Genomic DNA, 22,203 nt, shown 5'->3' on the forward strand with positions numbered 1-22,203 from the left:
TCCCCAGCACGTCCCGTGCTGCTGGAAGCCAGACCCGCCTCATCCTTCCCTCCTAGGTGCTGTGGCTTCCAAAGTGTCTCCTCGCCGTCCCCAGGAACGCCTAAAGCTGCTAGGAGCCAGCTCTACCCGGTGCCTGTGCAGCCACTCCAGCGTGGCCTTCCCAAATCCACCCTCAGAAATCCAACCCTCGCGGCCCCGCAGCACTGCAGCGCGGCCCATGCGCCGGCCCTGACCGTGGCCGCGCGCCCGCTGCAGGAGCCAGGCCACAGCCTTGGCCAGGCCCCGCGCAGAGGAAAGTGCCCAAGGCCGGCAGGGACGTATTTACCCCCGAAAGCACCTTGCTGCAAAAATAGCAAGTGGCCGGTGTGAGGCCGGGGCTTCCCAGGGGAACAATGCCTGGCAGGAGGAAGCGGCCGCGGCCGGCCCGCAGCTCTGTCCCGCCTCGCACGGCGCTGAGCTGCGAGCCGCTGTGTGCCGGCCCGGCAGGGACCTTGAACCTGACACAGATTTATTTTCTCTGACATTGGCATCGCATCGGAACATCTGGCATGTGGCTGATAATTGCTGGGGATCGGGGCGGAAGCCGCTCCAGGCCTGGCGCTTCTTCCAGAGCTCTGTTTTCATTAGTTTTTCTCCTCTCTTCAGCTGCAAAGCAAGGAAAAAACAAGCAGGGCTGTGCAGCCCACACTCCCACTCCTCTCCCCTCAGCACCCAGGGCTCACCGCTTCCCTCACTCTGCATGGGAATACTGCAGGGCACCTCACTGTCACACATGTCAGGGCTGTGCTGATACAGAGAGGGGACGAAGCCTTCCCTGAGCCCAGGACCGTGGGTCCTGCTGTCCCACCCTGGTTACCAGCAGCTGCTTGGCCAGAGCAGAGCCGTGGCACAGCCTTTGCTGGGCTGGTGTGGGGTTTGAGGCAGCCAGCCCTTCTCAAGGCACTGTGTCGTCCCTGTGGGATGAAGCAGAGAGCAGGACACTGTGCAAACGTGGGGAGACACCGTGGTGACGCATGGACAGAGCACGGGTCTGGCAGTGAGAGCAGATCCCCACTCTGGCAGCATGGAAGGGTTTCCTATGCAGCCTCTTGCCTTGGCACTGCAGTTCCTGTGTTGCACAGGGCAATTGGAAGCTGAGATCTGCCAGCACAGTGCCCGTGGGTAGGACTGAGCACGGCAGTCAAACGTGGGGGATCACACATGGCAAAAACACAGCCAAGGCGTGGCTGCCTAGACCCAGGGGCACTGGCTTTCTGTGAGTGCTGTTCTGGCAAATGAAGAGCTGCTGGCCGCCGGCGCTGAGAGTCCCAGGGACCTGGGAGTGGGGCCCTGAGTGTGGAGGAGCCTCCTCCCGTCCTCCCCTGCAGAGGAGACCTCTCAGGGCCAAGGAGGCCATGCCTGCATCCCGGTGCTGGGTGGGTGAGGTGAGCTCGCGTTCCTCTCAGAGGTGTCCTGCCCCGTGCCCTCGGCCGCCTCCCTCCTGCCCTTGGCCATAAATCAGGGTGGCCGTGGGTGCTGGGGCACTGTGGTGCCCCCCACCTCCCTGCAGGGTCTCCTTCTCGGGGCACCTTATCTGCTGCAGGGGTTCCACTTATCTTCGCTGTCACTTTCTAATGCTAGTTTATGGGCAGCGTTTTCTAGCTTAATTATGATGTTTTTCAGCATGGTCACGTGGCTGCAGAAGCCAATAAGGCACCGAAGTGGGTCCATCCCGGCTGAGCCTGGCCCCCATGGGGAGGAGATTGGCCGGTGTCCTGCCCAGGGCGGCGTGTGCGCAGCCAGAGCCCCAACACCTTCCCAAGAGACGCAGGTCCCCATAAATCCCCCAGCCTACCGTGGACAGGGCAGCGGTGCCCACACCCCACGGAGGCTCCTCGGGTCACAGCTCCTGGCCGGTGGCCGAGCGAGGCTCTCCCACCCGCCGGCCCCACGCGCAGCAGCCGTGCAGCCGCCTCGCGGTGAGTACGTGTCCGTGGGGGGAACCCAGTCCCCCATCCCAGCCATCTCCCAGCCACGGCCGCCATTCCCCGGCATGGTGGCAGCCAAGGCCGGAGCTGGGGACGCGGCAGGGCTTGACGAGGAAGCAGGAGTCGTGTGTGGGCCTCCGCTTCCCGTCCCGTCCCCGTCAGCGGGCGTGGGGATGGCGGCTCTGCAGATCACGGGCAGCAGAGCGAGGCCTCACCACAGCCTTGGCCCCGCGGCCAAGCTGCTGCTCAGAAATGACAGATCAGGCTGCTGAGAGGCTCTGGGAGCCCAGCTGGTGGTGCCTGGGGGTCCCCGGTCACCCAAGGGTTGGGACTTGCCCATAGGAGCACAGGCAGCGTCCACACCCTGGAGCGGGCATGGGAGGCATCTGGGACCCCTTGACTCCTGGGGTTGGCTGAGCCTGTGCCCCGTCCCCATCCTTCACTGGCAGGGATCACAGCCTTCAGCCCTGGGTTGCTTTTGTTCCTCGCAGTGTTTGCTCAGTTCTTCCAACTCAGAGCCCCTCCCGGGCTCCTTTTCCAGAATGGCAGGTCCTGCTCCGTGGCTGCCTGGCAGCTCCCCCGGGAGCTCGTGGCAACAATGGGGGCCCTGGCCGAGGGGCTCTGCCGGCGGTGGGAGCGTTCCTTCCCGGCCGAACAGCGCTGACCCGCGCTGCAGACCGCTCTGCTGCTATTCTTAGCCCGGGCTCCATTCCTGGTGGCTCTGGAGTGATGCTCCGCTGAGCCCGTTTCCTGTTTGCCACTCTCCCTGCCAGCGCCGCTTCCTACCCGCTGCACCCGTGGGCAGCTGCTGTGTGGGGTGAGAGTGTGGGGTGAGCTGGGTGGGATGAGATCTGTGGGATGAGCCCTTCAAGACAACCCATGCAGGGTCAGCCTGGCAGGATCAGCCGTGTGGTGCCGTCAGCCATGCCTTTCCTTTGCGGGGCACTGCCAGCAGCTCGGTCCTCAGCTGTGCCAGGGCTCCAGGCACCCAGAGCCTCAGGCCCCAGTGCTGCTGTGCTGGCAGCAGGCTCCCACCATGCTGGGACAGGCTCTGCACCAGCCACGAAGGGTCCCTGAGCCCTGCAGGACGGGCTCAGCTCCAGTGTCTGGCTCAGAGCTGGAGCCTCGAGCTCCCCATAGCCGAGTCCCGAGGCGTGTGGCCTGGGGCATCCTGATAAACAGGACATGCAGGGAGCCGGGGCGCTCCTGTGCTGGTCTGCTGCCGTCATGGAACCTTTCATCAAGAAACCCTGATTGTGAAGCATTGATTCAATACCTGCTGTCTGACAGGCAGACCAGGACACCATTGGGAGTGGGTGCTTCTGGTGGGGTGGCCAGTGCTAGTTCCAAACTCATCTCCTCAGTGGTGGCCCCGGAGGAGATTTCAGGAGTGGCTGCACACCCCAGTGTTCCCCACGCAGCTCTCCCTGGGCTGGCAGGGGCAGCTGGTAGGGGGTGATGTTATGTTCCCACAAAGCTGGTGGTCCAGGGCTGTGCACCAAGCAGAGCAGGCTCTTGCCCAGACTGGTGAATTTTGCTCCAGCCCCGAGATTCGTGCTCCTCAGCAGGTCCTGCCTCTCTCAGGCCAGACCCTTCAGACAGGCTGGGGGACTTTTTCCCCACAGATGGTGTGGGCGAGCAAGGAGGGTCTCACGCCCCTTCCCGCAGAGCCGTGCCCCTTGCCTGTCCCTGGGGGAGTCCCTGGGGGGATCCCTGATGCTGCCGAGGCCTGGCCGAGCCGCTCCCCAGCCCGGCCGCGGTGTCCCCGGTCCCCGGGCCGGCGGGTCCCTCCGCCCCCGCCCCGTCCCTGCCGCCGCGAGCCGCCCGCTCTCCCAGAGGAGGTTCCCCAGCCCCGGGGGGCTGGCCGTGAGCCCGCACCAACATGGAGATGCTCTTCCAGGCGCTATAAAGAGCTCCGGCTCCCGCACCTGCCGCTCGGTCTCCACCGCGCCCACTCCCGGTCCGCACCCAGCGCCGGGGCTGGGGCCGCCGTCCGTCCCCTTCCCCGTCCCATCCCGTCCCGCTGACCGCGGCTCGTCCCGCAGCAGGGCCGCTGGAGGGGATGGACTATTCCTATGATGAGGACCTGGACGAGCTGTGTCCGGTCTGCGGGGACAAGGTCTCCGGGTACCACTACGGGCTTCTCACCTGCGAGAGCTGCAAGGTAGGACCGGCCGGGGCGCGCGGGGTCGGGGCTGCGGAGCCGGGGCTGTGCGGGGCTGGGGAAACGCAGCTGGGGCCGTGCGGGGCCGGGAAAGAGGGGCCGGGGCTCTGCGTGACCGGCGCCTTGTGGGGCCGGGGCTGTGAGGGGAGCGCTGCACGGGGAAGAGGGGTCCGGGGCTCTGTAGGGAGCGGGGAGGGGGCTCTGCAGGGGCCGGGGCGGCGGGACCGGCCGCGGGGCTTCTCTCGCCCGTTTTCGTTAGCGGCGGATTCGCGCCCGGTGGCGGGAGGGGAGCGCGGCCGCGACGGGAGCCCCGAGCGCGGCGGGAGCCTCTGCCGAAGGCGGGCGGCGGGGACGGGGTGCCGGTGCCGGGATGCCGGTGTCGGTGCCCACCGCATCGCCGCCGCCCGCCGCCGCAGGGCTTCTTCAAGCGCACGGTGCAGAACAACAAGCACTACACCTGCACCGAGAGCCAGAGCTGCAAGATCGACAAGACCCAGCGCAAGCGCTGCCCCTACTGCCGCTTCCAGAAGTGCCTCACCGTGGGGATGCGCCTGGAAGGTAGGGACGGCCCGGGCACGGCACGGCGGGGCGGGGGGCGGCGGGGGCCGGGGACTGGGTCGGGACTGTGCGGGGACTGTGCAGTTGCCGGGACCGGTCGCGCTGTCCCCGCCGCAGCCTCCTCCCCGGGCCGGTCAGTCCCGCCGGCGCTTCGATTCCGTTTTTCCCTCCCAAGTTAAGAAAAAAATCGTTTTCTTGCGTCGTCTCCTTCTTTTCCTTGTTTCATTTTGTTTGTTTCTCCGGGGTTCCTGCTGCTACGGCTTCAACTTTCCAGGATTTTTTTGCTGGCAGGAAGGCTGGGAAATAGCAAATAAATTACTGTTTTCCTTAAGCACATAATTCCAGAAGCCGAGACTTAAGGAAAAACGTTAAAAATTATGGGGATCGCAATAAAACTGCCGCAGACCCACTACGAATTATATTTTTTCCTCTCGGTGACATTTAATATAACGGATTTCTGACCCCCGGGGGGACGATTCCAGCCCCACAGCCGCCGCCTCTCTCTGATGTCGGCGCAGAGGATCCCGACATCAGAGTCGGGCCCCGACAGTCCGTGCTGCGGGTTCTGCAATGCTCAGCATCCGGCAACGAAATGTATTTGAGGGGACGGGTCGTTGGCACGGATGGCAGAGCAAAAGCAGAGGCAGGAGGAGCCCCCCACCCCAGAGTCAGCCGCCCCCTCCCCACATCGCGCTTGAAATCGTTTGCGTTTTGCAGCGGGTGGGAGTGGGCTGAGCCCTCCCGCCTGACCCTGGCGCGGCTGAGCCCCTCGCCCGCCGGGCTCGCTGCTCGGGACGCAGCGCGGTTCATCGGAAAGTCCTTCGTGTTCTGGCAGGGCGGCCGCTCGCTCCGGGAGCGGGTGGGAGCCTGCGAGCAGAAGCGCAGGAGTAAGACACAACATCGAGCTGCAAACTCAGCCTCTGCAAACTCCCGGCGTGGGCTGGCTTCCAAAACAGATCCCAGTTCCACTCTCCTCCCTGGGCTGGAGTTACTGGTGCCCTGGATCCCTCGGTGCATGCTCTGGCCGTTTTGATCGATGTCGCAAGGGGATTTGGGCGCTGGGCAGGGGCTGGAGACCCCACGACAGACGGGCAGGGACAGTGCTTGGGGTGCCCGGGGCGAAAAGGCATGGTCTCAATTTGTCCCTTTCTAGCAGTTTTTGTCGCGTACGTGCGGAGGTGTTTTAGTCCCAGAGCTGTCCCAACAGCCTTTTCGTGTGCGTTTTCTTGCTGTTGGCTCCTCGGCAGAGCTGGGCAGACGAGGTAATCGCCCAACCAAAGGCAATATTCCCGTGGAACCGTCTCTTTTGTAGTAAAAAAGAGACCACCTTTTTCAACCCCGAGATTTTTTGGGCAAGGCATCTGAGGTGATGCTTTGGAGGTGAGTCTATAGGTCCACACGACAACAGCAACCTCGAGGTGATTGATTTTGGGAACATAGTGTTGACACAGGCACCCTTCAAAGTGCCTGAAGGGAGGTGGCAGCGAAACTTGCCCAGGAGGAGAAGCAGAGCCCTGGCCGAAGGCTGCCCACAGCCCTGGGCACCCTGCAGGCACTACCCATGGCTCCTTCCGTGTCCCTGCCCAGGCAAAGAATGGTGGCCAAAGGGAAGCAGAGCCTGGCCAGCAGCCTGCCCCAGCCAGGGCTCTGCACTGGATGAGAGCAGGCAAGGCAGTGCGAGTGGGAAGGGGGGCTGCAGGGTGCTGGAGACCCCTCCTGCCACCGTGTGGGTGTGTGGCTCGGGAGTCACCTGCAGATGGTTTTGGGGTCGTTGTGGGGGTGCAGGCGCTTCCTGGGTGGCTCCACTTGAGCCCCCTTGCCCTGGAGGTCAGGATGCATCATTTTCCTCTCGGCTGTCAGCTGGGACACAGCAAATGGCAAGTCGTTCCCAATCCCAAGTGTAGGACAAACGGCAGGAAAAGCAGAGCAGGAGGGAATTAAAAGGCCTTTTCTCCCTTTGTGTTCTTGCTGGGAGAGGGGAGGAGGTGTATGCAGTTGCCTCTGGAGGGCTTGTGAGACCAGACTGTGAGCACCTCTCGCTGTGTGTGGGAGTGCAGGCAGCCCTAGGAGGGTCTCTGCCCGCGCACCCTTGCCCAGGGTCACAGGGGTTTGCTTTGGGATGTGATCCCTGGGCGTCGCTGTGCCCGACCTCGAGCAGTGGGGGGATAACATCACTTCGAGTGGGTGTGAGATTTGGTTTTTGGTGTGCTCTGGCTCTGGGGTTTGTGGCCAGGGCTACCAGACCTGCCTGTGCCAGCGCGGGCTGTCAGCCTGCCTGTCTGTGTGAGACCCCGGCTGGGTGTGCACACGTCTGAGTGTGGCCACCTCCCTCGGACCCGAGTCAGGAGCTGCCCCGGGACAGCTCTCTGCGCCCAGAGGGGCGTGGGCCGGCTCTCGGGAGCGGGAACACAGCACCCCTCTCTTCAGAGGCTGCCGCTGGCAGCCCGCTCCCAGTGAGATGCTGTTTTCATGAATAAAGAATGAGGGAGGAAGCCAGGGCGGCTCTCCTGGGAGCACATTCCTGCTCGTCCTGGAAATGCTGCTGCTCCCGGCCACCCTCCCGCCTTTCCAGCCTGCCTCGGGAGCGCTGGGGAGGTGCTCCAGCTCTCCGGGGGGGCTGGCTGTGAGCCCCAGGATAAGTAGGCGAAAGAAAGGCAGAGGTAACAGCTGAGAGGCAAAGCAAGACCCGCTGGCTGTCAGCAGGAACACAAGATAGCAGAGGGGTTTTGCCTTTGATGCTCACTGCGGGCCGTTCTCGCGGGCGCGCTCCTCCGCTGCCGTGCCCCCCGCTCCTGCCTTCCAGCGATCTGAGGCTCCTCCGAGGGGATGCCCGGGCAGCAGCCCCCGGAGCACAGCAAGGCAGTGCAGGAGGACAGGCTCCTTCCGCAGAGAAGCACCTGCTCCCTTGCACGTTGGCAGATCCTTGGGGCTCTTTGGTTTGGTGGGAACATCTGCTTTGCTGCAGCCGTCAGAGGGACTCTGCCAGCAGGACGCTCCAGCAGAGCCCTCGCCAGGGCTGGCACCCCCAGGGCTGGCAGCCTCCTGCCTGAGGCCCGTGGGGTGAAGTGCATCCACTGCGACCTGCCAGCCGTGCTGCCCGAAAAAGGGGCAGAGATCTGCTGAGGAGTAGCACGTGCAGCCTGGATGGAGAGAGCCAGGGTCCCGAGGGGACTGTGGGGTCCCAGCGCTGCAGAGACAAAGAAATCCCAGGGCTGGTCCAGGGACACGGGTTGTTAAAACTAAAGTGAGTGTCAAATCCCCTCCTTTGCTCAGGCTTTAAGGGCTGTCCCCTCAACCTACCGTGAATGGAAGCTGCTTTTTCCCCCAGCTCATTTTGTAGTGAAAGCCAAATGTCTCTTCCTTTCCTGCAATCCCCAGACGCTCTGAGGGTGACATTGGCTGGGCTGGGAGTGACACAATCTGCCGTCAGCTTTCTGGGAAGGTTTCCCCAGTGTCCCCCAGACCCTTTTTGCCACTAAGTCGTGTCCCCCAGCATTTTCTCTGTGCCCTGTGGAAGCCCTGGTCTCTCTCCTTGTGGGTCACTGCAGTCTCTGCCCTCTCTCTGTCTCCAGCTGTGCGTGCAGACCGGATGCGTGGCGGAAGGAACAAGTTTGGACCCATGTACAAGCGGGACCGTGCCTTAAAGCAGCAGAAGAAAGCTCTGATCCGAGCCAACGGCTTCAAGCTGGAGACCGTGCCTCAGATCATGTCCCCCGTGCAGAGTGACTACAGCCTGTCCTCCACCATCCACAGCATCCACGCCATGTCCAAGACCCTGCCGCCCAACCCGGCCGCCCTGACGCCCGTGGATTACGAGCGCAGCCCCTACGGGACGCCCTCCCTGGGAATGACAGTGCCCGGCCACGCGCCGCTGCCCGGCTACCACTACCCCTCCTTCCCCAACCGCACCATCAAGTCCGAGTACCCTGACCACTACACAAACGCCCATGAGGCCGTGCCTGCCTACATGTACCCAGAGACCTACCCCAGCAGCTCCCCCCCCGACATCCCCGAGGTCATCCTGAAGCTGCTGCAGCTGGAGCCCGACGAGGCCCAGGTGAAGGCACGGATACTGTCCTGCCTGCAGCAAGAGCAGGGCAAAGGCCGGCACGAGAAGCTCAGCACCTTCGGCCTCATGTGCAAGATGGCCGACCAGACCCTCTTCTCCATCGTGGAGTGGGCACGGAGCTGCATCTTCTTCAAGGAGCTGGAGGTAGGACCTGTCAGTGGGATGGGCGCTGCTCTGGGGGGACAATGGGGGACGGGATGTGGCTGTGGGCAGGACTGAGGGTGAAATGTTGTGAGGACGGGGAAACACTCGTGGGCACAAGCCTGGGGCCATCACTGCAGATGTGTTGACATGTGCCAGTCCTGCTCCCAGCTCCCTGCAGGACTGGAGGTGCCGGGGCCCGGCTGCGATGCCGAAGCGATTCCCACTGTCGTGTGGGGCTAATGATTTCAGATTCATCACGGCGGGGGCAGGTGTTGAGGCAATCGCCGGCAGAGTGACTGTGGTGTCAAGCTCAAGACATAATTGAAAAATGTAACGTTGAGGAATTATAGTTGAGACAATTCTCTCCCCTGCCTTTAGGAGGAAAATCGATGTGGTCAGGTGGGTCCTATTAGCACCAGGCAGGAGGGGCAGCCCGAGCCTGCTCCAGAGCCGTGGTGTCTGCTGCCAGCAGCCCACGAGTGTGCCCGGCTGGGGGACATGGAGCTCACCTCCATCCTGCCAAGACATCCCTCTAGCAAATGTCCCTGAACATTTACTGCAGCCAGGGGAGGGCTAGCAGGGCTGGAGCAGCTTCTGCCACCCTGCACACCTTACCAAGCCTTCAGGAATTTTCCATTCATGTTCTGGGCTGACCTGAGATCCCAAACTGGTGCAAAAATGGGAGAGAAAATTTTACAACATGGCCAAAACCCAGAGAGCAACATCCTGGGCCAGCTGTGATGAGACTCAGGTGCTTTCTTGTGTTTCCAGCATGATATTGTGCTGCCTAGCTCTGGCCAAAATCACTTTCTTCCAGTGGGACTGTGCTGTAGGACAGGACCAGGCTCTTCCCTGTGCCATGGGTGCCATGGGGCTGAGTGTGGCCTAGCCTCGTGGCTCAAAATAGCCCCCGTCGTTCAGAACAGTGTCAGGAAATGGCATTGTGGGGGTGGGTTGGGCTTGTTTCAATCATATCAGTGTCCAGCCTGGATTTTGGGAACAGGGTGGCTGTTGTTTTGCAGGAGATATTGTAAACAGTGTAAATTCAGTTCCCAGCTGTATAGCTGTGTAGCCTTGTAACTCCATTGTCAGCGTGATTGTGCCACCAAAATAGGCTGTTCCTGTGTGAATCGGTGTTGGCGGGTGCTCCTCCTGCCGTGGGACTCTGAGGGGGATGGCAGTGCCACAGGCCTTACCTGGGCAGAGCTGCCAGTGTCCTGCTGGGAGCAGGGCACGTGCCCTGCCGTGCTCAGGACAGGGGGTTCGGTGCTCAGCGGGTGCCCACTTCCATCACTGCCATCCTGGGGGGCTCAAGATTTTGCCTTATCCTCATGGTGATTGTGGGGCGCATTCCCAGCATCTCCCAGGGCTGGGGACTGCAGGACCCACAGCCCACCCTGGCTCCAGTGGGAGAGGGAGAATGAGGCATGGCCATCCTTGGCTCCCTCCCGTGCACAGAGCCCCAGGCAGCTCCGAGCCCAGCACAGAGCAGAGGTGCCCGGTATCCTCGGTGCCCCTACCTGGGGCTGCCCCTGCCCACCCCACACAGCCCATCCTCCCTGGCCAGGGCCGAGGCTTTTCCTGAGGCATGAGAGAGCAGCCAGTGGGAAGCAGGAGCAGGTCTGAGAACTTGAATCCTCATTCCTGCTCCTGCCTGGCACATAAAAGCAAGCGGCTGCTGGGGCGGTAAATGAACTCCTGCTAGCGCAGGGTTTACGGCTCTGCCCTAAAGCCAGCACGGAGGAACATCACAATCTCCAGGATCGATGGCAGCGGCAGTCCCCGCCCGGGGCTCCTCAGGGCAGGGCTGCCAGCAGCCCCCTCCGTCCCCCAGGAAGGTGTGTGTGAAGGGGACGGCCCCCAGCCCCAGCAGGGAAGGGCTGTTGGCTGAGGCCAGAGCGGGGATCCAGGCTGGAAAGGCACCGTGCTGGGACACCTCTCCAGGGCATCGTGCCAGGCTGGCACTCCATGGGAGGAGGTGCAGGCAGGTGAGAAGGGGAGGTGTGGGCAGATTGCCCTATCAATGGATTGCCCTGCCTGAGCTTGCCCAGCACCACCATACTCCTTCCACAGGGCTGTTAGCAGAGACCTGGCTTCTCCCCAGGGCCTCACAGGGTGCCTGGAGAGGAAGGAGCAAATTTTCAGGGACATGGGGAACTGCTGGCTCACTCCTGGTTAGGACGAGCCTTTGGTGCCTGCCCAGGGAGAGAGGGAGCACTTTCCCCTGGAGCTGGCCAGTCTTGTTCCTGTTCCCATTCCCACCCTAGCAATCTGCCAAGGGCTAGAACGGGTGCTTTGCTGTCTCCACACTCCTGGCCTGGTGGCTGGGCTGGGCGACACTGGGGAGAGCCCCCCTGGCCCCAGCACTGCACCCGGGGAAGGAGGGGGGCCACGGGCTAATGGCCTCTTGACATCGGCTCACACGCCACGTCCGCCCGCAGGCGCGGGGCAGTCAGATTGAAAACAGATTTAACTTCCCAGATATATCGTTTCATTTAAGGGCCAGTAATTCTGTCAGTCTGCCACTGACAAACGAGGGTCCCCATGCCAATCCGCCGGGAGACTGATGTCGCGGCGTTCATCTCGTGTCACCAGGAGGAGAATTACGGACTGCGCTGGCCTTCGGAGGCAAGACTAATAACGCTGCTCGGCAGAGGGGGATTTGGGGGCCCGCTTGTTTATCGAGGGCCGGCCAGGCAGCCGCGGCGCGAGGCCGCGCGGGCGGAGGTGGAAGAGGTCAGCGCTGACGCCCATAAATACGAACTTTAACTGAGTCTAGATGAGATGTGTCAGGACTGAGGGAAGATTTGCAGCATCTTTTCAGGAAGAAAAATATAGGCCGGGGGTGAAATATATTTTGTTGGGTTGTGAGTCTCAGGCAACTTTGTCCTTTCAGATGTAATTTTTTTATATGTATATGGAGACAGAGGATGTGCACGCACGCACGCGTGCTTGCACGCTCACATTGTGTCTGGTTTTGGTGTGGTTTATGCACACACGTCCTGCACAGCCTGGTTTATATAGGTGTCACTGCCATACCTACATATCAACATCGTGAACGCAGGGTTGCAGTGACCTTTAGATTGGGATGAGCAGCCAGGAATGTTAAACAAATTGCCATGGTTTCAGCCCGAAGGCCGGGCTGGGCTGGGTGTGCAGTGGGTCCCTGCGCCACTGGAGGGGCACGGCGCAGCCGCAGGGTGGTGGGATGGTGTCGCCCCTTCCTCAGCCCTTTTGTGCCAAGGGCCTGGGGCAAACTACCCTTCCATCCACAGGCAAGCTCCAGGGATGGGAGGGATGCTGAGGGCAGCACTGTTCCCACAGACCCAGGGGTCCCTGTGGTCACTGGGTCTGTCTGCTGGGCTGCTCTCCCTCAGCTGTGCTTAGACATCCCAGAGCCGCGACAAAGCCTATTTGCAGTCAATTGCTTCTCTGCCTTTAACATGTGGGTCATCTTGACCCCATCTCCTGGCCAATGGCCAGAGCGTTTTTGGCAGATTTAAAATCTCCTTCTGGTGGTGGATGCTGCAGCATGTGGATGTTTAGCATCCCATGCACTGGGGGAAATGTGACGCTGCCCTGGCTGTGGCGCCCCGGCCGGCGCAGCCCTGCCTGCAGAGCCGTGGTGCCCGCTCAGCCGGGGCTGCACCAGCCTGGGAGCCAGCAGGGGGATGGGATCCTGGCCTAGCCACACTGCTGTTGATGGCTATTTGTTTTAAGATGCACATCGTGGTGGTATCTGGGCAGGGCAATGGGGACCTGCACTGACCATTAACACCTTGCACGTGTGCGGGTTTTCCATTGCGGGTGGCCGGTGGACACCAGTCCACTTTCACACTTCCCAGTAGCCAAGGTGATGGGTCCTGCTCACACTCAGTAACTGCTGGGGCTGCTCGGGGTACTGACTTGTGCCACACACCTGCCGGAGGGCTGTGGGGCAATTCCTGCACCTGAGATGTGGGAGGAGGCCCGGAGGGCATCTGTGTGGTGGGGACAGCCAGGGGCTTCTGAGTGCTGCTTGGGCCCGTGGCTGGGGATGGATGTCCTGGCACCAGCTCAGGGCTTCCTGCCAAAGAAGAGCTGCTGGGGGGTCACTCTCCTTCCTAAAGCCGTGGTACCCGAGGTGGGGCTGCCCTGAACCAGCCATGCAGGGAGCAGTGAGCGCTGTGGCGCTGCACTGTCCCTGCGTGGCCTGGGCACATTCTGGGGAGCCCCAACACTTGCAGGGGCTCCCTCACCTTGCACCTATGAACCCCCAGGGAAGGTTGCAGAAGATTTAAAACTACACCCACATGCAGGTCCTGCAGCCCCGTGCCTGGGCAGCACCATCCCTGCCTCTGTATGCCCTGCCTCCCCTCCAGCACCATCCCAGACCCTTTCCCATGGAGAATTGCATTTTCTGTGGGTTGCAGCCCATCAGGGATTGCTCTTCCAGTGTGGGGAGGGTTTCACCACGTGTTTTGTGAATGGGTTAAATGCTCGCTTCAAAAAAAAGATAAGGATTGCCTCTCAAAGACAGCTTGCATCAGACCTTTGATAAAGCACTCCGAGGAAAAGCCTTGACATTAAAAGAGGAAGATCCTTTGCTTAACTTTTAACGGCGAGTGTGTGTGCTGCCGCCTGGCTGGGAGGATTGATTGCCTCTGAGTGCCCTCCATTAGCAGCCCCCTGCTCCTTCAGGCCAGGCCAGGGCGGGGTGCCCCCGGTGACCCCCAGCCTGAGCCTCCTGCAGCAGAACCTCAGTGCTGGAGCGGGGCTGTGGGTGCTGCCCGCTGCCACCCAGCCTGGGGACACCCAGCTTGGTGCTGGGGAAAACTCCACGGAGCCCAGCCAGCTCTGACTGGCCCATGGAGCCCCCAGCCCACCCCATCATGTCCCCAAGCACATTCCCCCATGCCATGGCCATGTGGCTCTGGTGCACTGCGACGTTCCCAGGAAACACCGCGGCACACCGGAGCATGCTGGCAGAGGAGCAGCCCTGCAGCAGCCATGAAGGGTGAAATGTGCTGCTGAGGGGCTTCAGGGAGGGAGCCAAACACCCCTCAGAGTTTGGGAGAAGCTGATTAGCAATTTTTAAAGGAAGAAAATAAGATTTCAAAATTGTTGAGGTGCTTTCTTTGGAAAAGCTAATTTTTTAGAATGGTTTTCAAGGCAAGACTTTCTGTCTGTCTCTTCTGGAGCTCATCCCGCTCAGGAATGAGGCACAGGAAAGAACTTCCAAAACAACACCCTGAGTGAGCCAGAGCGGAGGCGCTCGGCACCGGCCGGGATCGTGCAGCTGGGCTGGCCCCAGCTCCCTGCTCGGGCTGGCCACCGCCACAGCCGGCCACTCGCCTGCTGGCAGGGGTCACCACGGGTGCAGAAAGTCTCCATTTTGGTTTAGTGCACAGTGAGCTTTGCCCCAGGGTTTTGTCGAGCGGCTGACCAGGAGCTTCATGCTCTGAAGTGCTGCGCCACGAATGGCAGCTGCTGCACTGGCTGGGGGATGAGGGGGCAGCCCAGCCACAGTGCCCACAGCCCTGCAGGCGGGCAGGAGCGGTGTCACAGCCCAGCCACAGTGCCCACAGCCCCACAGGCGGGCAGGAGAGGTGCCACAGCCCAGCCACAGTGCCCACAGCCCCACAGGCGGGCAGGAGAGGTGCCACAGCCCAGCCACAGTGCCCATGGCCCCACAGATGGGCAGGAGTGGTGTCACAGCCCAGCCACAGTGCCCACAGCCCTGCAGGCAGGCAGGAGTGGTGCCACAGCCCAGCCACAGTGCCCACGGCCCTGCAGGCGGGCAGGAGAGGTGCCACAGCCCAGCCACAGTGCCCACGGCCCCACAAACAGGCAGGAGAGGTGCCACAGCCCAGCCACTGTCACTGCCTTCCCCCCCCATGTCGTTCCCTGCGCTGCCGCGCGCCCGGCTCTGGCCACCCACCACCCTTGAGAGACAAATCCCGGCGGCTCACGGGGACTGCCGGCTCTGAGACCATAAAGCTCTTTCTCATCTGGCTTCTATTCCTTTTGCAATCTCCCAGCGTGGGTTTATTGCAGCCTCTTCAGCAGAACGAGGGCATTATCCAGCCCTGTGATGCTGCATCTGTCTTCCCTCTATTAACGGGGGAGCACAATGGCCCTTGCAGAGCTCGGCTGCTGGCACTGGATTTGCTCCTCAGGGCGGTGGTGGAGGCAGCACCGTAATCCCAACCCTTTCCCTACACTGGCCCCGCAGGAGAGGGGAATCCAGGCAGGGCAGGAGTTCAGTTCTTTGTGGAAAGGAGTTGGGGTTCAGTGGAGAGCAGTGTCGAGGGGATGAAGCCAGTGACCCGTGGTGTTTCTTGGCAGGACAGTGGGGAAGGCAGCGTGCCCTGCATCCTGCCACAGCTCTGGGGCCTTTTAGTTCTTGCAAATGCAACAACTCATCCCACCAGTCACTGCTGCTGCCTGCAGTCCCCAGTGCCCTGTGAGACCTCTGGGGTTCCTTCCAGCTGATGTCCTGGCTCCAGCCCCTCTCAGGGACAGTCCCAGGTGTTTCTCTGGGCGCACACACAGTGGCACATGTGCACAAGTGCACGTGGTCACAAGTGCGTGTGTTGTTGCGTGGGCAGGGCCGGGCTGGCAGCTGCAGGGCACAGCGATGTCCCGCGCCCGGCGGCTCCCCCACGGCCCTGCTGCCCCCCCAGCCTGCCATCCTGGCCAGGGAGTCCAGGATGGGCACTGTCTTCTTTCGTTTTAAAGTATCCAGAGGGGCTGTCTGGACACACAGGCCCTTTGTGCAGCCACCGCGTGTCCCTCCCGCAGTCATTTTGTTAAAATTTGTGTGCGATTGGAGGAGGTTGTGCCTGCTGGGGGAAGACCCGTGCTGATAAGAGCCAGCAAGTGCCACTGAAACATGTTGAGCTGCTTTGAAGCCAGCTCTGCAAAGCCATCTGCCCACCTCCTCTCCTCCAGCCCGGGGTCCCCCTTTCTGGGGTGCAGCTCCAGCTCTTCGTGCTCACCCCAGGGGACACCTGGGGGACACCCATGGGGTGCCTGCCAGGCACAGGGTGGGTGCTGTGCACTGCAGCACGGTGGGTGTCAGCTCCCACTCTGTTTCAGGTGGGTGACCAAATGAAGCTGCTGCAGAACTGCTGGAGTGAGCTGCTGGTGTTTGACCACATCTACCGGCAGCTGCAGCACGGCAAGGAGCACAGCGTGCTGCTGGTCACTGGCCAGGAGGTGAGAAACGGCCTCTGGGACTGTGGTGGTGCTGTGGAGGGGCAGTGGGGATGGGCAGGGGCTGCATGGGGAAATGGAGTGACTTCTTTCTTTCTTTTGTCCCACTGTGACCAACTCAGCATAGGGCAGGCAGGTGGTGTTACACTCTGGGTCTGCTTGTGCAGAAGGTTCCATTCTGTCCCATCCTGTCCCATCCTGTCCCAAAGCCACACAGCTCCTGGTTCTGGAGAATAATGTTGCTTATGGAGAGATCAATATTCCCACCTGTACTGCCAGCGGTGGGATGGGAGGAGGGGCCCCTTCCCTCCCTGGAGGTGGCTTTTGGAGATGTGCTGCCTACAATTCCAGCACCCTGTGAGGGCCCCCCCTGTTTTAAATGGTGTTCCCATTTCGCCCATCAGTCTTTTTTTTGACACCCCCCCTTCTCAGTCAGTGCTCAGGGCTGGACGTGGCTCCTGCCCCATGTCAGGTGCCCTGCAGCAGGCTGTGGTGGGACTGGGGACTGACTGCCAAAGCTGATGCCAGCCCTGTCCTCGCAGGTGGACATGTCGGCCATCGCAGCCCAGGCCGGCTCCATCCTGAACACGCTGGTGCTGCGGGCGCAGGAGCTCGTCCTGCACTTGCACTCGCTCCAGGTGGACCGGCACGAATTCGTCTGCCTCAAGTTCCTCATCCTCTTCAGCCTCGGTGAGTGCAGCTGGGGGGGCACTGGGGCAGGGGGCAGCCGCTCCGGGGTCACGGCCGTGCTGCTGCGTGCGGAGCCTGGGGTGGGAGCGCGGCTGGAGGGGGCACACGCAGCCCAGGGTCCGGCTGTGCGACAAAAGGGGCTTTTAACGAGGAGCCAGGATCGAGAGCTGGCTGGCACCTGCCTGTCCCCCTCTCTTGTCCCGGGACACAAAACGTCCCCCGCTGCGGGCCCGGGCTCTGCTCCAGCTGCAGGGGACGTTGTCAGCCCTCTGGCCAAGCGGAGCCTGTTTTGGTCACTCGCCCATCACAGCGGGCAGGGAAACAAGCGCTGATAGGGCTGCGGGAAAACAGGCGTGTTGACAGAGGCCGGGCCGCCCGTATCTGCCGGGATTTGCGTCAGAGAGCCCGTGCGCCGCGCTGGGCCGGGCTCCGCGCTCCTGATTAGGCTCAGCCCGGAGCCTGCGGTCGGGCACGGCCGGCGCGTTCACACCTCCCACCTCACCCAGACAAAATAACACCGGAGCCGTGGGCGCTGCTGCCAGAGCCAGAAACGTGCCCGGGGTGGCAGAGCTCCTGCCCCTGCGAGCCCTGTGTCGGCCGAGTGCTGGCGCATGGTGAGCCCACCGCCGTCTGTGGCAGACCGGTCTCCATCCCCATCCTCGTCCCGTCCCCGCCCTGTCCCTGTTCCAGTGCCTTGGCTCTGTGCTTGCACTTCTGCACCCGCGGGGTCCCGTCCAGGGACCAGCGGTGGGAGCTGCGCTGCTATCCCGTCCTGCACCTGCAGCATCTCCTCCCTCGGCTTTCCTTTCCTCTGGAGCTGTTTAGAAACCCAGAGAAACGAGAGACGATAATTCGCTGCTCAAGCAGTGATAAAGTGTAGCACAAACAGCGCCCAGGCTGGGAAATGAGCGAGCCGGGGGGGCTCGTACCTTCCCCGGCTGCTGCCCCGCGGCCTCAGCACCAGGAGGGCCAGATCCCCCCGTGCTGCCCGGGTCCCCCTGTGTCCCCTGGCATGGCATGGCACAGCACAGCGAGCAGGAGCAGCGTCCCCTCCGATGGCTTCCTTAGAGCAGCGGCTTTCAGGGAGGGCATGGAATCCAAAAGCTGTGTTTTCCCATACATCATTTTGCCCCAAATGCAACTTTTTCTCTCCATATTGCAGAGCTCACTTGGAGTAATTTGCCCTTCGTAGGCTCAGCTGTAGAGGACGGGATTGTGTATTATGTGCAGGATGTAATTGCCTTTAACAAGAGAATTTCCACATTTACCACTCTGCCACAGCACAGTCAAAGCCAAGCCCTGTTCACAAGAGCTGCCATTTGAGTTCTAAATAGATTTCTCTCCTGAGCAGGTAAAGAGATTTAATTAAAATTAGGGCTTCTCAAAATAGCAATATTTATGAGGACGGCACAGGTTAGCTTTGTTCTACAGAAGGGCTTAATAGAGCCTTAATGGATTGACCTATCATTCGATTTCATGACTTACATTCATGAAGCAGCTACTCTTGGGGAGGGGAGGAAGAGAGGCTTTTATAGCCCACATTCCCTTAAGCGTTTGCAATTTATCAGCAGCTTCTCCCAAACAAAAGGAGCTGTGAATAGGAAGAACACTTGAGGGCATAGAAATAATCCCAGGCATATCTGTATGTGTGATGGGAGGCTTTGTCACAGGACAGTCTTTGCAACTGCTGCAGTGTCTCTAAATGAAGTGAGTCAATGTTATTTGGACAACATTCTTTATTCCTTGCAGGAATGAAAAGATTATTCAAATATTCAATTAAACAGTGAATAGGGTCTTTCAGAGAACCAGGTGAGTTCATCGAGTAGAACTAGCTATTGTTGAGCCAACTCAGGGGATAGATTTGACATTTATCAATATAACTTCTTTTTTTTTAATGACATGCACAATAACCTTATGCAGATAAAGAGATTTCATAACAACAACCCGGGTAGCAGGAGACAATAGGAGCAAATGTGCTGTCAGCGTGAAAAGGGAAGGGTGATCCGATCCACTGCAAATTGGCACAACCTGTGCCCTTTGTGCCTGCCCCCGCAGTGCCCGTGGCCATGGGCACGGCCCGAGGCTGGGGCTCCCCGGGGGCTCACGGCCCCCCGGCTGTGCTGTGCCTCCCCTCCCTGGGGCTCCGCAGTTCCCCCGGCTCTGACCCCCGGCTGGGCTGCGGCAGCCTCGGCTGCCACGATCCCTTCAAGGGAGCCCCAAACTCCCAGCTGCCTTGGCCAGACCCTGTGCCCAGATTTGCCCGTTTCCAGCCGGGAATTTGGCACATCAGGGTCTGTGTGCAGCACAGCCAGAGGGGCTGTGACCGAGGCAGTGTTCCCAAGTACCTCGTCCTGCACAGTGAAAAATCCTCTTGCCCTGGACGGACCGTGCCAGGGTTGGCAGCGAGGTCTCTGCTGGGCAGGTGAGTGGGGCCATGGCTGTGTGCAGCTGCAGGTGGTGATGGGGCAATGCCCAGCACTGGTTCCTAAAGCCACCGAAGTCTGCGTGCAGGGACAATTGGCCCTGCCTGCACCTCGGTGCCGCTGCCTGCTGAGCTGTCACTACCCTGCTGGCACCGGAGCTGGCAGCAGGATTATGGGAAGCTGCTGTGGCCCTGGCGAGGCGTGGAGGATTAGGGTTTCCAGGCTGGTGAGCCTGGTTGCCACATTGGAAAGACCGGGTTTATCAGGGAATTAATTCAGCCGCTTCCTCGACCTTCAGGAATTAAAGAGGGCTGACGGCAGCGACTCCCAATGTGTTGGCACAGCTGGCAACACCTTCTGGCATTGCACCTTCCTGGGCAGTAGGGGCAGGGAGACACCAGTCCTTCTGCCAGGGGGTTTGGAATCTGTCTTCAGCATCAGGGAAGACCTGGGCAGCAGGGTAGGGATGGAGAGCCCACGGCTGGGCAGGGACGGGCTGTGGGACCCCTCCTGCACTGTGTTTTCATGCATGAGGGACACTGACCCAGGAGTGTGGGTCCCCCCTGGCTCACCCAGCGCAGTGTGGCACAGATGGGGCAGACCCGTGAGTTTGGCACCGTTTCATGCCCATCCTCCCCCCCTGCAGACGTGAAGTACCTGGAGAACCACACGCTGGCCAAGGATGCTCAGGAGAAGGCCAACGCAGCGCTGCTGGAGTACACGGTGTGCCACTACCCCCACTCCACGGACAAGTTCCGCCAGCTGCTGCTGTGGCTGGCCGAGGTCCGGGCGCTGAGCCTGCAGGCCGAGGAGTACCTGTACCACAAGCACCTCAGCGGGGAGGTGCCCTGCAACAACCTCCTCATCGAGATGCTGCACGCCAAGCGGACTTGAGCGGCCACCAGCAGGACCCGGCAGCACCCCAGCGCCTCCAGCAGGGGCAGGACTGGTGCCCGGGGCTGGCAGGCGCCGCCTCCCACCCTGCCTTCCTCAGTGATGCTATTTAACCTCTGCTATTGGAAACGCCCCAGAAGGTTTCGCACACAGCAAGGACAGTTGAGGCTGCAGGGCCGTGGCTTGGCACTGCCCCGTTGGCAGTGCTGACCTCCAGCTCCACTGCACACCCGGTGCCCAAACCTGTCACTTGCCAACCCGGCTCAGCAGCACCAAGGAAGGGGAAAGCCTGTCCTGGTTTTTCTCCTATTTCTGCTCCTCTCCTGCTGCCCCCACCAGCTGTTTCTTGACTGCCACCATCCCTCCCTGACCCTGCCCATGTCTCAGGGCCCCTCGTGCACAGGGCAGGAGAGAGGGGAGGTGAAACCCCTCCAGGCTGTGGTTTTATGGCAGTTGAGGTGTCTCCAGGCACCAGGGAACACACAGAATGTGGGGGCTGGGCTGGAGACATCAGGCCCATGCAGCAGTGCCAGGACCCCAGGGTGCAGATGCCAGGTCCCAGTTGCTGCCAGCTCTGTCCTGAAGCTGCCCTGGCCAAGACAGGGCAGGCAGGGATGGGCAGTGCTGAATCCTCAGCTGAGGTGTGTTTTCCTAGTGCTTGCTGGTGCTGGAGGCAGCAGTTCTGTGGCAGCCGCAGCGCCCAGAGCCCAGAGCTGCCCCATGGGCAGCACAGCTCACTCCTGCCCACAGGTATGGTGGCAGAGCAGCCAGGCAGGAGGGAGGTGCAAGCTCCAGCACGTGCTCAGGATCTTGGGGAAACTTGGGGAGCTCTGCAGTGCCCCCCTGCATTTATCTGCTGAGTGAGTGGGTAAGGAGGAATAAGGATTGACCTGCACTTCATGCTGGGCCTCCTGGCCCCCTCCTTCACTCTGCCATGTCCCCAGGGGACAGCAAATGCTGTGCCGAAGCCACGGGCAAAGAGCTCTCTGTTCCTCTCCCATCATGGGAATGGGGCTCACCGACAGGACTGGGAGCACTGGGGGTCTCAGCCCCCCCAAACTGGGCTGTGCTGGACTCTCCCTGTTGCTTTCTCTCGGTCTCTGCCGTGCTCTCTCTCCTCTGCCCCAGCACTGGGGCTGGCACAGCCCCTGCCCCACAGCCCCCCAGCTCCGGGGGTCGTGCAGCATGGCCGGGCTTGTTCAGGGTTGTTCCCAGGGCGGGGATGTCCTCGTGCCCAGGGGCCACTGCAGCTCTGCAGAGCCGGTGCCTTGAGGAGCCACAGAGGCTGCGCCCGGAGCCGCGCCGCTTGTGAAGCTTGTTAGACACGGAAGAAAGAGCATGTTTGTCTCTGCTTTAACACGTTTGTGCATTTTCCTCCTGAAGTCTGTGGTTTGGTTTCACCTTCTTCTTTTTGTGAACTTAACTGGAGAAAATGTTTTGGGAGGTAAAAGACATTTTATTTTCAGAAAATGAAAAGTGCCCTTAAGTGTCTCTCTCTGTCTCTTACATCCTTTCCTCCCTCTCATCCCTGCCCTTCCCCACTCCTCCCCCTTCCTTCCCAGGCAGAAGGTTACCAACTTCCTTGTCAGGAGCAAACCACTGTAATAAATTTTGCAGTTCATTTAAAATGGCAAACTTTGTCTTTTTTGGCTGTCTTTCTAAGCCTTGTGGTTGGTGCTCGGCATGGGGAGGGCTGGGTGTTTGTGGGTGCACTCCTGGGGTGGCACCTGCCTCCGTGGGACCGGGACAGCGTGGCTGTGCCAGGGGGCTGCTGCTGCCTTTGCTTCTGGGCATTGGGCACCCCAGATTGGTTCAAAGTGCTGCTGGGAATGGCCACAGTGACTTTTAAAGTGTTTTGCAAGTGAATGCAGGAACAGGAACATTTGTGGGCAATTAGTGGGCTGTGCCCTGGTCCTTGCACCATGGCCAAACCCCCCATCTCTGGGCTCAGCCACGTAGAGCTGGACATGAGCCCCTTCCTTTGGACACAGTGCAACAAGGAGAGGAGGTTGTCTTTAAAATCAGCATTTACTGTTGTCATAATCAGCAAAAACCCACCACATTTTCTGTGTTCTAAACACTACAGAGGTAACAGGA

General features: G+C 60.9%; 1 protein-coding gene across 3 annotated transcripts; it reads left to right on the forward strand.

The window, feature by feature from the left end:
* Positions 1-1,491: 1,491 nt before the first annotated feature.
* Positions 1,492-21,728, forward strand: NR5A1 (nuclear receptor subfamily 5 group A member 1). 3 transcript variants are annotated; one of them, XM_053996356.1, is made up of 8 exons: positions 1,492-1,958; positions 4,013-4,131; positions 4,548-4,689; positions 8,262-8,902; positions 15,983-16,102; positions 16,642-16,789; positions 17,952-18,140; positions 19,859-19,921. In XM_053996356.1, the coding sequence occupies exons 1-7, from the start codon at positions 1,649-1,651 to the stop codon at positions 18,110-18,112; spliced, it is 1,641 nt and encodes a 546-aa protein (XP_053852331.1). In that variant the 5' UTR covers positions 1,492-1,648; the 3' UTR covers positions 18,113-18,140; positions 19,859-19,921. The 3 variants fall into 3 exon arrangements, with proteins under 3 accessions (XP_053852331.1, XP_053852329.1, XP_053852330.1); XM_053996354.1 differs by lacking the exon at positions 17,952-18,140 and having other exon boundaries at positions 19,859-21,728; XM_053996355.1 differs by lacking the exon at positions 17,952-18,140 and having other exon boundaries at positions 4,016-4,131; positions 19,859-21,728.
* The last annotated feature ends 475 nt before the right edge of the window (positions 21,729-22,203 follow it).

The sequence above is a fragment of the Vidua macroura genome, chromosome 21 (genome assembly GCF_024509145.1).
Source record: "Vidua macroura isolate BioBank_ID:100142 chromosome 21, ASM2450914v1, whole genome shotgun sequence".
NCBI lineage: Eukaryota > Metazoa > Chordata > Aves > Passeriformes > Viduidae > Vidua > Vidua macroura.

Bases quoted from the DNA above. Each gene is read 5' to 3' on its own strand.
- NR5A1 (XM_053996354.1), top strand. From the start codon at position 1,649: ATGATGTTTTTCAGCATGGTCACGTGGCTGCAGAAGCCAATAAGGCAC. The intron at 4,132-4,547 runs GTAGGACCGGCC...CCGCCGCCGCAG, and splicing joins TCACCTGCGAGAGCTGCAAG to GGCTTCTTCAAGCGCACGGT. The intron at 4,690-8,261 runs GTAGGGACGGCC...CTCTGTCTCCAG, and splicing joins CGTGGGGATGCGCCTGGAAG to CTGTGCGTGCAGACCGGATG.